This window comes from Bombyx mandarina, chromosome 15 (genome assembly GCF_030267445.1).
Source record: "Bombyx mandarina strain Sakado chromosome 15, ASM3026744v2".
Classification (NCBI taxonomy): Eukaryota; Metazoa; Arthropoda; class Insecta; order Lepidoptera; family Bombycidae; genus Bombyx; species Bombyx mandarina.
Genome location: NC_143221.1, coordinates 7,146,140 through 7,160,474, shown reverse-complemented (window position 1 = coordinate 7,160,474; position 14,335 = coordinate 7,146,140). Strand labels below are relative to the sequence as shown.

The window sequence follows — 14,335 nt, the reverse complement described above, 5'->3', positions numbered from 1 at the left end:
CTTTTTAATCTTCTTTATAATAAATTTTATAATACTTTTACTGGTGGTAGGACCTCTTGTGAGTCCGCACAGGTAGGTACCACTACCCTGCCTATTTCTGCCGTGTGCAGTAACGCGTTTGATTTGAAGGGTAAGGCAGCCGTTGTAACTATACTGAGACCTTAGAACTCATATTATTATGTTAAGGTGGGTGGCGGCATTTACGTTGTAGATGTATATGGGCTCCGGTAACCATTTAACACCGGATGAACTGTGAGCTCGTCCACCCACCTATGAAAAAAACAAAAAAAAAACAAGAAACCTTGTTGTAATTGGTCCCGCAATATATATTATACAATGTCCAAATAGAAATGCAATAAAAATATGCTTTTGAAACAGAAACATCTCTAAACATCATATTATCAGAATCTTATGTTCGGTTAACATCCTAATGGTCACTTAGTGCTTTTTGGTTTTCACGAATCGTTGACATGATCAAAACTGCATTTACACTTTAATCTTGTTTTATTTATTGTCATTATATTATGTAATTATTATTATTATATTCTATATACTTTAAAAAATTCTTGATCACGGACGACAGTATTATTCGAAACGTCGGCAATAATATAATAACAATAAAAAAACACGATATTAAACCGTAAGTAAGAGTAGTTTTGATTAACTCGCAGTCTTATTACAGTTTTTTTTTTTCAACACTTACCGCACACAAGCGCGAACGTTCTATACAAATCTCATAGCGGAGTGTTCTCTCGCTAGTCACAGGTGCTTGCTTGCACCGTTGTGACCGGACCTACGAGTCACTATCTCGACTCGTTTCATTGTCGGTTCACGAGGTTAGTCGAACTGGAATACACGAGAGGGCACTCTCACGTTTTGCAATTCCACTGATAGTGGCCTTGTTTGTAGATCTCATTTGGTGTACGCAATCCTAGGTATAATGACGCGTCGCACCTCGTGTCTGCGTGGGCGCTATGGGCCTCCCTGAGCAAACAATCGGCTCAGTCGCAATAAGTAACTTTGAACTTGAGCAATAGCTGTTGCAATCGAATTACCTAAATATCAAATACTAGCGGTCCGTTCCGACTTCGCTCGGATCTTTAACAAAAATTTCAAAATTCGAAATTATAATACACACACATCAACCCTTCTATTTGCGTCAAGTTACTAAAAAAAGAAAATTATAAAGTTAGAATATTATTATTTTAATGAACTTTTATTTTCATTCCAATTTTTTTTTTTATATATTATTATTGTAATGTAATAAAATGTAATTATTGGATTCTAGTAAGGATCCCTAATTAAAAAAAAATATATATATATATACTATGTCATACGAGGATAGTGTAGTTTCAAAACAGTGAAAAAATTTTCAAATCGGTTCAGTAGTTTCGGAGCCTATTCAACACAAACAAACAATTAAATCTTTCCTCTTTATAATATTAGGATAGATAAGTAATATTAGGTGCCTATAAAGAAAATAATGAAAATCTCATTTTGTGGAACGTCAATTCGATTATATGAATTGAAAGCAGTACATTGGTTAGATCATATTATTAAACTTAATTGTATAAATTATTAAAGCTTGATTGTAAGCTTTTATAACCGCGTTTGTTTGAAAGAGAATATTGTACGACGCACTTTCTTAAGGTACATCCGGTTCTCGTAGGACTTGACCTACATGCCTATTAAGTATTTATCTACAATAATATGCTCCTGTTATTATATTAGCTATGGTGGTGGACGCTTTTATATGAGTCAGATGAATTAACGTAAAAAAATATAAAGGCATCCTGCATACGCGACAGCGTAAATTTTCTATGACGGGCACCGCTTAAAGAAAACACTTGAACAAACATAAGTGTATATCTCATTTAATATATTCGGGTTACCTTTAGGAGGTGACATCAAAGTATGAAGAAACAATATTGAGACATGACATTTATTGTAAATTTTTCGAAACCGTAATTACGTTTAAACTTCTATAATATAATCCGCTTAAGATACAGTCTTGATTAATTAATTCAACTAACAAGATGAATCAATAAATTATTCTTCTTTTAGTTCCACTTCTTTACTGTTATCAATAAATTTCTGAACATTAAATTAGAAAAAAATTAATGAAAGAAAACGGCTTCATATGAATGTGTCTTAAATAAATGTTAAACTTTAACATTGTACTGGTCTACAATGAGATGCGTAAGCCGGAAATGCTCGTTGCGATATTGCAGCGTCAATCGGTTCAAGTTAATTGATAAGTGCTCACAAAGTGTTGCTAATCTAACTACGCAGCCCTGTAATACAGTTTTGTGTTCTGTGCAATACATGAGTAGAGTACAATTTCGAAACAATTAAGCATCTTGTAGGTATATATTGACTTTAAACAAACAACACATTAGAATGCCCCGTAAAGGGAACGGTGCGTAAATGTTACGTAACGACTCTCACAATAATTTTCCACTTAAAAAGTAATCAAGGCATATTTTTTACCGTTAAAAATATTTTATCTAGTATGTACCTACACTGGTCGAATGCTCGCGCACGGAGTACCTAACTTCCGAACCGGCTGAAGTTAAAACAAACGCAGATGCAAACCACTTGTTTATTAGCCGTTCTTCAAAACGTAATTAAAATGATTATTTAGATACAGATGTTTCGTTTCATAGTAAAAAGCTTGAACGGCAAGCGTCTGTCGAATGATCGAGACGCAGGCGTACCAATGTCGGCATGCGATGCTTAGTAATAACTGTTATAACTATTTTGATCGTCGTCATTAACGAAGCTAAAGCGCGGCTGTTTCCGCAGCTGTTGATTAACAATTATATTTCACCTGTTCGTGCAATTCGTAAGCTATTAGGGGTCCACAGTCCGTACGTAGTCTACTTTAAAAGAAATTGCAACGTGCTCGCGAAAGGTCATGTTCCGTAATTTAATATTGTTTTTAGTTTACACTAGCGGACCGCTCCGGTTCCGCTCGGGTCTTTAACAAAAATTTCAACGATATTTGACGTTGTTTTATTTTTTTAAATAAAAGAACACTTATTGCGGCGTAACTTTAATAGTGAGACATAAGCTGTTGCGACACTTTTTGTATATAATAATGTGTTTTACAAAGTCGTAGTACATTAATTTATTCTATCATGAATAGTTTTTGTAGGCACGCGATGTAAAGAATATTTTAGGTATTTTTTTTACACCTTGGGTTTAATTATTGGAGTTTTAGTAAGGATCCCTAATTTTTTTTTCAAAAAAGATTATTATAGCCTATGTCACTCTGGAATAGTGTAGCTTCCAAACAGTGGAAGAATTTTTCAAATTGGTTCAGTAGTTTCGGAGCCTATTCAATACCAACAAACAAACAAATCTTTTCTCTTTATAATATATAAATATATAGATATCTTTTCTCTTTATAATATTAGTATAGAAGTATAGATAATTTACATAATACAAATTCATTTAAATCCTAGACTGATTTCAATCTGTATACATACCCCTAATAGATTTGTGTTCTTATAACTCGAGGCTGAAGATCGAAGTCCTAACTAGAATTTGCTAGGGCCAGTGTTAGCAATACACCCGGTTTGAGCCTCACCTACACCTCAAGGAGAAGCTGAAATAGCCTCTCAAGGTTAGCATAGGCAGGAAAAAAAAAGAAAAATAAACTAGAAAAGTATAGCAACTAGTCTATTCAGCAAATGGAACTAGGATAGACGGAAGCAATCGACGGACTCGCAACATGATCTTCGCTCCGTCTTTTAGTACATCGTAAATAGAGAGCGAATGGGTAAAGAAATAAGGCTACATACAGGCAAATGATGGCGAATTCGCTCTAATCCGTATTATAGCTTAAGGTGTGTACACAATAGCTTAAAGTGTATTGAGCAAAATAGAGATTATATAATTCTTAATAAATAGTCACTCGAACTACATAAATATTAAAAAGATCCTCAAGCGAAATCGAAGAGTGAAGTATGTATATATAAAATTTATCATTAACTTTATCACTAACTTTATCACTTTTTTTTTACTAGTGTTAGGACCTCTTTCGAGTCCGCACGGGTAGGTACCACCACCCCGCCTATTTCTGCCGTGAAACAGTAATGCGTTTCGGTTTGAGGGCTGGGGCAGCCGTTGTAACTATACTGAGACCTTAGAACTTATATCTCAAGATGGGTGGCGCATTTACGTTGTAGATGTCGATGGGCTCCAGTAACCGCTTTAAACCAGGTGGGATGTAGGCTCGTCCATCCATCTAAGCAAAAAAAAAACTAAATATATTACAGAACCTTAATATTTGTATTTATTGTCGCCCATGTAAAACACGTTTCCTAAGAAAACTTATCTAAAAACTTCTGACACCATAATCGGCAGAACACTGGCCGGCAGGTGAATTTTATTACTCGGCTTCAAATACTCCGTTTTAATTAACTTTAAATACGGACACCATTAATTACATAATTGATTCCACCGATGCATCGCCTTATAATAGGAAAGTGTTTTAATATGGGGTGTCTCCCCTAAAATTTTAATTTTCCTAAGTGCGTTCCTGTTTCGCTACAAACAAAGGGTCCCCTGTCCAGCTACACCCACGTTCAATATCATGCTGTACAAGCAATTTATTCCGATGAGTCACTTACTTATTACGTTGATACATTCCTAACAACAATATTATATCAATAATTCATCACTTTGTCGTCACATCGACACTTTCAACCGGTTTTCTTCAGAGGCAGTTAACAATTAAGGTCATTGAAGTGAGAAATTCGAAAAATAATCTGCTTAAATTTAGAAGTTTGATCGAGTAAGCTCTATACTTTAACTCAGAGATAAAATTGTACTATTTAGTGCTAATAAATTGTTATATTATATATAGTATCTGTTGTTATTTGACAATCTGATTTGTTCATTTGTGTTCGAGAATGTTTTGTAATGAGAAATATGTGTCGATATGTGGTCATCTCAAGTTACTAAATAATGTGAAAATAACAGCTTTTAAATGACCAGTCGTATGGAATTTCCTTTAAGGTCATTTTATGATTGTCATATTAAAATTATTTCCTCATACTTTCCGTGAGAACTATATTTGATTGTTTAAGGAATAAATATGATTTTTCTTCATATTATTATATTATTGAGAATCGTATGTATGTATTATCGAAATTACGCTTTCGTGACTTTAATACTAAACCGGTGTGATTTTTATGTATTAGTATTTGATTTTTTGTCGTATACATTGTCATAAAAAGAAAAGGAAAAGAAAGGAACATACAATATCTTTCATCCAGGAAAAAAATACTATATCTGACAGTTAAATTTTTTTTATACCAATGCAAACGGAGCTGTGTGTGTAAAAAAATGTAATAAAATATTAATCTAAAAGAATACCTCAATTTTCGATTTCGACAAAAGAATTTTTTTGAAATGAAAAATTCTGTCTACATCTTAAGGTTATACTTTAATATGTACATCGTGGTCGGTATTACTTAATCTTCATAATAAATACCTACACTCGAAAAGTTTTGCTTCCCTAAACGCAATCGATCGAAGATAAAGTATTTTTTGGTTGTTTATAATTTACAAATTATCATTATAGCTTAAGTTATGCCCACCAACTGATTGCATTGAGCAGCATCCAATTACCAACAAAGAAGTAGCTTGAACACAAAGAAGATTACTTAAAAAAAAAAATGCTCAACCTTTGAAATTAATTTTGTAATTTTTTTAGTTCCACTAAATCCTAGGCTGCCCTCGATAATACCATACTTTTCAATCCGTTGATAAATTACATTCACTCAATCCTGTTACGATTATTATGAATTATTTATTAATTTATTCCATTAAGTATAATCCTCAATAATGTTTGGTCTCAATAGTGACCTCATGATGTATAAGTGCTAAAGGCATCTACTATTAGTTTGGGAATTTGCAAATCCGTCTGAATCATTCTGGCTTTCTAGAAGCTTAGATACTAATAAATTGTAAATGCAAATATATACTGGTGGTAGGACCTCTTGTGAGTCCCGCGCGGGTAGGTACCACCACCACCTTGCTTATTTCTGCCGTGAAGCAGTAATACGTTTCGGTTTGAAGAGTGGGGCAGCCGTTGTAACTGTACTATGATCTTAGAACTTATATCTCAAGGTGGGTGGCGCATATACATTGTAGATGTCTATGGGCTCCAGTAACCACTTAACACCAGGTGGGCTGTGAGCATGTCCACCCATCTAAGCAATAAAATATGTATGTATATTATTCACCTTGGATTTTTTGTATTTTGCTATAGGCACACGTGGTGTCAGCCTTCGAACAGAGCTTATCCAACATGACCCAGCGCTTGCAGCAGCTCACAGCGACTGCCGAAAGAAAGGTACAACTATCAAATAGTATAATTCAAGTATTATAATATAATAGTATTGAGGGAATCCATACAGAGTCCCATCTTTATTTTGCCGTAAAGTCGTGTTTTATGTAATTAACACTAGAGTTGAAACAATAGAAATTTTATTGTTGTAGCGGCATAAACAATTCTAAGTTAATATATTATATTAGTTATTATACACATTATATGTTATTTTTCGTTTTAAATTTTCGGCGGTAAAAAAAGGTCCCGTGTCACAGACTATCTTCTTTTTCCCACCTCTCGTGCGTTCCGGCTTACGCATCATAAAAAGGTGCGTTCTTAAACGCCACAGTATAATTCAAGTATTAATATAATAGTATAATTCAAATTTAATATAATTCAACTTATTGTTACAATGGTTTTTCTTTAAGACACACCTGTAGTATAGTAACAAATCACCGTGTTTTTTTGTGAATGTATGAAAAACAAAAATTAAAGTTTGAAAAAAAATCTAGTTACTTAGTCATAAAAGTGATCATAAAATTATGTTTACGAGTTTTATTAATAGCGATGTTAAAATTTTATTCGATTTCGAGTAATTTTTTGTTGTGATATTACGATGTTATTCATAACAATTTGTTAAACGGGACACACTTCGATCGTGTTCTATTTAATTTGAACAGCTGCGTTGAGCCACAGTAATAAATGACGGCTTAAGAATTGAATAGGAATTTGTATTGTTTTGAATTCCTTATTAGTCTTCTTAATATTATGATAGTTAGCTATTATTGTTTGGAAAATATTTTGAATACAGTTATTTTGGTATATATTACACTAGCGACCCGCCCTCGCTTCGCGTCGGAAACATTAAATTTTATTATTGATAGCTGAGTCCCGCGACGTTACCCGCGGTGGGCGAAGCTAGCCTAAAAAAGCAGCCTTAGTTACTCCTTATATCATCAGCTACCTATCAGTGAAAGTCCCGTCAAAATCGGTCAAGTCGTTCCAGAGATTAGCCGGAACAAACAGACAGACAGACAAAAATTGTAAAAAACATTTATTTTGGTGTATGTACCGTATATATTATTATATTCATATGCATGTAGTAAAAAGAGGCTATTTCAATATAACAAACAGACACTCCAATTTTATTTATATGTATAGATTATTTAGCCTCATTACATGTAACAACTATTAACACATTGGGAATACGAAGTATTAAAAGCAATTGAACGGTCAAAGAACAGTTCCGTGCATAAAAAAAACGAAACTTCAATCAATTGTCAAAACCGGATGAGGCTTTAATAAATGCAAACCAATATTTTATTGTTTTATGATTTGTAACGTTTACATTAGGGACTATAGTTATTTTTAATTACATTTGTAAAATTTCGAATTATTCGCTCTGTTAATGTGTGAATTTAATCAAACTTAAATTAAATTGTCAATAATTTCCATTTTTTTGTTGTTAAGTGTACTCCAACTTCACTTTTGAAGAGAATCGTTTCTTTTATTATAAAGAATTTTAATACACAGGACTCTGAATTGACGGAGCTACGGCAGACAATCGAGTTACTTCGAAAACAATCAATACAAGCTGGGCTGACGACCGCGCACATGCAGTCCATGGGAATCAGAGCCGATGGTGTTAACGTAACAGGACAGGTAATTATTAAAAACAAGTCAGAGAATGCTATTAACACGTTGGCTGCCGTGTAGGTCACCGGTGCCCTACGCGGCGCACTGAAGTAAATATGTCGATTTCTCTCTACGATCTTTTTTTTTATTGCCCTTGTAGGCATACGAGCATACGGCCCACCTGATGGTGAGTGGTTACCGTTGCCTGTGGACTTCAGCAATGCCAGGGGCAGAGCCAAGCCGCTGCCTACCGCTTAGTACTCCCGAATATCTAGTAGACTCTGGGAAAGACGAATCCGAAGATACTGAGAATGAATCTATTTATAATCTTAGAGACATAAAAAACTACAACGTACAAAAGAAGGCAAAGCTAGGCAATCCAGATGCCTTAGTAAAAGAAATCGTCATAATTACTTCAGTGCGCCGCGTAGGGCACCCGTGACCTACAAGGCAGTGAACGTGTTAATGAAGTAAATTACACAAACTGATAGATAATAAACTCTTTCACCTGTTAAAGTTATCTACACGATAAAAAAAAAATCATGGTGACACATAGAGTTGACTCGTCGAATACGAGCGCCGAGATTATATTTTACGTTTTAACACATTTGCACCAATCGATATTTAGAAGCTCGTAGCTTATGATTACGGAGGAACTCACACCCTCATCGGGACAAATAGGAACACCAATTTGAGTGCCGGTAACCGTCACCATCTACAGGGTCCTAAGTTTGTTTACACTCTTGCCTACCCAACAATAAGAATCAGTTTCATTAAAATTTAAATCAACTAACTTTAATATTACGATGCAATTTTGTTAAATACTTTATCAGAACAGCCGAAACTAACCGATTCTCAAATAAAACGCTAAATCGATTCTAAAACGCATAATTATGAAAAAATCGACCGTGTCAAGGACAAAATGAAGTGCGTATAAAAAAAATCTTCAGATACGTTTCCTTCTACTGCTCATATATTATGTATATTTTAAATTGGGGTTAAATAGTAACGTCGCGTTTGTTAGTTTCAATTGGCCATAGTGCCAGTTGAACCCGATCGAAGCGATTCTATTTCTGGAGATACTCTCAGTCCGCTTCTATATGATCGTTTCATAGTCAAGGTTTCGAAGGTAACTCCCGGAACTGATTAACGAAATAATCTTCATATTAATAATAATAATAATTATTATTATTACATTAATAATAATCTTGATAAAACTCTTTATCAAAACCTCAAATCATTTTAAGGTTAACTTTTATTTCATCTGACAGATGACATCTGACAGATTTGGGTCTTGTACCCAAAAGAAAACGAGATTGATTGTTATTTATGTATTGAAGACTCATTAAAAAAGTTAAAATACGTATAAAGTACTTGTTAATAAATTATTGTCAGTACCAATCGTGATGAATATAATAGATTATAATCAATACTCGTTAATATAGTATTGTGGCAATCTGAAATCATTACAAAAGAGATGTGCTTGTAGTATAGCAGTCAGTGGAATGAAATTGTTAATGAATTACTTTACAGATCACAAGAAAATAACGTAACATTCTTGCATTCAGTGATAATATAATCGATATTATTATCGTTTAATTTATGATTAGTAAAGTTAATAAATCCTGGCAACTGAAGTCGATAACAAACTATCAAATATATATTTGTTTAGTATTTATATTTAATTTCTCTTGAACCGCGAAACTAAACTGGAACAACTCGCAACTGGTTCAAGTCTATAAACGAACAATATTCAATTCATTAGGTATGTCCTTTTCAAATGTAGCCATTGTGTTTCTCGATGCTTTTATGAATTACAATTTTCGAATTGCAAAATAACTGTTTTCTATATTCAGTTCATATTTTAATAAAAAAATTGAGTTTTCTTATAAAATTGTATCTCTTTCTATTAATTCAAATGTGTCGTAAGATTTTACTTAATAAATCTTAGTAGTTATTGAAACCAAAGTAAAATAAATGTTCAGAAAGATATTATCTCAAATGATATTCTCCAACAAATTAAGATTGTCGACACGTTGCCGATATGTGTGTACCTACGATATGAAATAAGGAAGACAAACAGTTCCAATAACATTACCAACTGTCAATAGATATGTCCTAGTTCTACATTCGATTCTCAAAGAGAATTGACAAGTCATTTAATACGTATTTGATATATCAAACACATTCGAAGCAATTTATTTTCATATTTGTAAATGGAACAATCAATTTCTATTGAATCTATCGTTGAAGTAAGCTATTTATTTAAAAATAATTTTATTAGATCTGATAAATAAATTTATATGACTCGCCTAAGAATGTGTTGTATCTAACCTTGATGCTATTTGTTACGGTATATTCCCTTACGAAGCACGGGATTCAAATTACATTCTGATTTGTATTACATAGAAAATTACGACACGCCCGGACTGACGTGACATCAACAAAACTTTTTCTTTGTAAACCATGAAAGTTCTGTTCATTGACGGAAAAATGCCACAAAAATTACAAGTATTATTAGTGCCCATGGATTTACCTTGATTTTGAGATTAGATTATTAAATTTATAAGAGCAGTTTAACGAAGATTTTATTAGTCTTTCAAAGTTAAATTGTTTCTGGATTGTACTTCGCGGCAGAAATAACCTATTTATATGACGTAAGTTTTATTAAAAATTCGAGTGTTAATAAAAAAAAATATCTTACTGAATAAATATTGGCCAATATCGGCGACATACAAGTGTTTGAACAATAGTAAATACTCGTAGTAAATTTACATATACCTATATTTGCCGATGAAAAACATGTCTTTTATGTTTACACAAACAATTGATATGTTTGTGGAAACTCGTTGGACACTCATTCTTATATAGTTCTGTGCTGCAGAATTTCAATGCATGAATTTCAATTGAAAATTCTTGCAAAGATTTTGTTTAAGTTTCGCGTGAACACATCTGTTCTTTCATTTATTGAAAACACACCTATCGAAATATAAGGAATGCGTATTGTAAATATTTTTGATATCGTAAGCATTTGTATTGATAAGATAATGACTAAATGTTCTCAAACGATTACGCGTCAAAAAAATTTTCAAGCTGCCGTGTTTTACTAAAATAAATTAATGTATTTGGAAAGTCTTTTGAATTGAAATGTTTTTTTTGTATCGTAATGAATCTTAATTTTATTTTATTCAATCGGGATCTGAATTGAATTTGTGTGATCTTTCAAAGGTTGTATAATTGTACAAAGTACTTATTAATCATTTCCACGATGAAGGAACAGCATCTTTTAATAAAAATCATCAAGTTTTTTTTTTCAATTACTTTATCGCAACCTGCCCTCGATAGGTACCCAGACCTTTTCCGTCGCGAAATTTTACTATTATACATAATTAAGACTTATACCCCATGTCTCAAGATATATGGCGGCATTAACTTTGCATTATCTGTGGATTTCGGTAATCGAATAATACTATGTTCTCTCTGACTTCGTTTACCTGTCAGTAAAAAAAGTATGTCGTTTTTCTTTCATTTATTTCATTATTTAGGCTGTATGGTGTGATACCTTTACCTTTCCATTTGGAAAAATGAAACTACTACTACTACTTATTTCATTATTTTTTTATGGGGATATTCCAGATACACCCGGAGGGGGCTAAAGTAATCTACTTAAAGTAAAGCTTTAGTATCTTGGTTATTTCATTTCGAATCTCAATCTTGAATTCCAAGGATCCTCCGACACAAACGCAACAGTCGTCACCGCAACGCAGCGCACAAACCGGTAATGGCGCCATCACAAGGCATCTGTCAACTGACAGTGTCTCAAGTATCAACAGTCTAAGCAGTGGGTCTTCAGCGCCACATGACAAGAAGCACAAAAAGAAAGGATGGGTAAGTACTGTTATATAGAAAAAGATAGGATAAGAAAAAAAAAGGAAAGCAGAAATAATACTTAAACCATTTCACCTGCCCTGGTAAAACTGGAAAGGTCTCCGGGCCACCAGTAAATGCTCAAACATAAAAAAAAAACTTAAACCATATTTTACCGATAAATTATTAGATTCATGATATATACACTAAGCGCTCCTTAAGAACAAGTCCATAATACGCACACTAAAATATTACAATAACCAAAAACATTCTATAGGCTTAGTCAACATTCATATGCTTATTCACACTTGTTCAAACATAAGTTCGTACAAGAATACTTTTCTCTCTTGCCTTTGTTCACGTATGTGTTATGTAAATTTCATTTTTCTCCATTAACTGATTGAAGATAAACATCCACTCTATTAATAGGCAATAGATAAAGGTTTCACAGAGCCGCAATCAAATCTGTATTCAATAATATTTTAACGTAAAATTCCTTTAGAAACTTTACCATGCAAGTAATTGTACTGAAAGGTTTCTCGGCACACATTTCACACTTTCATTCATGTCACATTTGAAGCTATATTTATTTGATTACTAGCGACCCGCCCTCGCTTCGCTTCGGAAACATTAAATTTTATTATTGATAGGCGAGTCCCGCCATGTTGCGCGCGGCACGACAATAACTGCGGGTGAAGCCGCGGTGCGAAAATAATCTAAAAAAAGTAGCCTAAGTTACTCCTTATATCATTAGCTACCTATTAGGGAAAGTCTCATCAAAATCGGTCCAGCCGTTCCAGAGATTAGCAGAGACAGACAGACAGACAGACAAAAGTTGTAAAAAATGTTTTGTTGTATGTACCGTATATATGTTATATTCATATGCATGTAGTAAAAAGCGGTTATTTCAATGTTACAAACAGACACTCTAATTTTATTTACATGTATAGATTCATGCGATGTAAATATTGCAATCATGTTACTTTCATTCATATCTGTGGTATGATTTTGAGCACTTCAATAAATCGCTCAAGCTAAATGCCATTCTAATGCATCGTAAATATACGTTCCTAGTGATAATCATACATTACTTTCACTCGTATCAACATCTATAGTGATCAATATGATTGTACACGTCGAATATTGTATACAGCTTCGGTCATCGTTCACCAAAGCGTTTTCAAGAAACGCGAAGATTTCGAAGACGGCCAAACATTCATCGCTCGGACAGCTGTCGTCTCAAGACAGCTCGTCCGGCTCGCATCACTATGACGACCCTCACACAATCAGAGAGGGTAGTAACGAGAACAGTCTAGAACATTCGCACGAAGCGTTACCTGAAACGAAGGACAAAACTGCTCCCGCCAAAACCGATGAACAGACTAAAGGTAAGAAAAGGCGTTTATAATTTCCTATAAAACGGAAAAATGATTTTATTGCTCTAGTTGGTTAGGGAATTTTTTTAGAAAATCTGGCTATATGGTTCCCGGGACCTAGAGACACCGCAACGTGAATACCACCACATATAGATGAGGTAGAAATCTCTAATATTTATTTATAATATAAACTGCTATATTACACGGCACAAAATGTACCTATATCATCGTAGAGCACATCAACATACAGTCAAGTACGACGGCTCTCAACCTGTTTCAGTCAGCGATGTACTACATAATCTTTGAAAATTCTCAACAATTTTACACAATTAACAAGTAGTAGTTCAATTAACACTTAGAAAGCCCTCGTATATGTACCTCCGGATCTTCTTAGGTACTAATTTCGCGTTTATAAATCTCGCCGTACACTTGACGGGAACTTGGGACTCACCAATATATTACGATACGATGGTTGAGAACCGCTGGTATAATGTATTGTGCATTGATTTATATGCGTCTCATTCTCCTACTTTAATGAATACTAAAAAGTACTGAATATTTTTATCTTTCCGTATTATAAACGATTCAAACTGACAAGTCAGAAATAGCACTTAATGTGCTAATGAGAGATTAGAATCCGTAAGCCATATTGAGTTTAAAATTACGTACATTTGCATAATTAAAAATTAAATAGAATTAAGCAGAAACGTACCTAATTATTATTCTTAATTGTATTGAAACGATTACGTAAATCTGGGGGCCTCATAAAATAATATTAAACGTGTCGCATTAAAGATTACCTATGGAACGCGCACACATTTTAATCACACTCAAAAATTATGCACATATAGAGAACTAATTGTCCGAGAAAACAACACAAAACAAAACAAAACGGGAGTTATGTTGTATCAATTCGCCACAGACAATCGCAAACTATTTTCCGGTCATTAATCGCCTAAGTGGCCCTTCACTTGTACGGTATATTTCTTTGTACAATTTCACTTTGGTATTCATTGTCTACATCGATTCTCATGTAATCACCGTGATGACACGCCATACGCATAGTCCGCATCGCAATTTAGGTACGCTTCGAACAACAGGCCTGACAATTCGT

General features: G+C 33.7%; 1 protein-coding gene across 13 annotated transcripts in view; it reads left to right on the top strand.

The window, feature by feature from the left end:
* The window catches only part of sick (sickie), a 256,372-nt gene that overhangs the window by 232,581 nt on the left and 9,456 nt on the right, over positions 1-14,335 (top strand). For all 13 annotated transcript variants that reach the window (XM_089733155.1, XM_089733157.1, XM_089733156.1 and 10 more), the window contains 4 exons: positions 6,284-6,367; positions 7,877-8,005; positions 11,705-11,866; positions 12,999-13,233. In XM_089733155.1, coding sequence (XP_089589281.1) covers positions 6,284-6,367; positions 7,877-8,005; positions 11,705-11,866; positions 12,999-13,233 — 610 coding nt within the window. The remainder of the gene's footprint in view (positions 1-6,283; positions 6,368-7,876; positions 8,006-11,704; positions 11,867-12,998; positions 13,234-14,335) is intronic.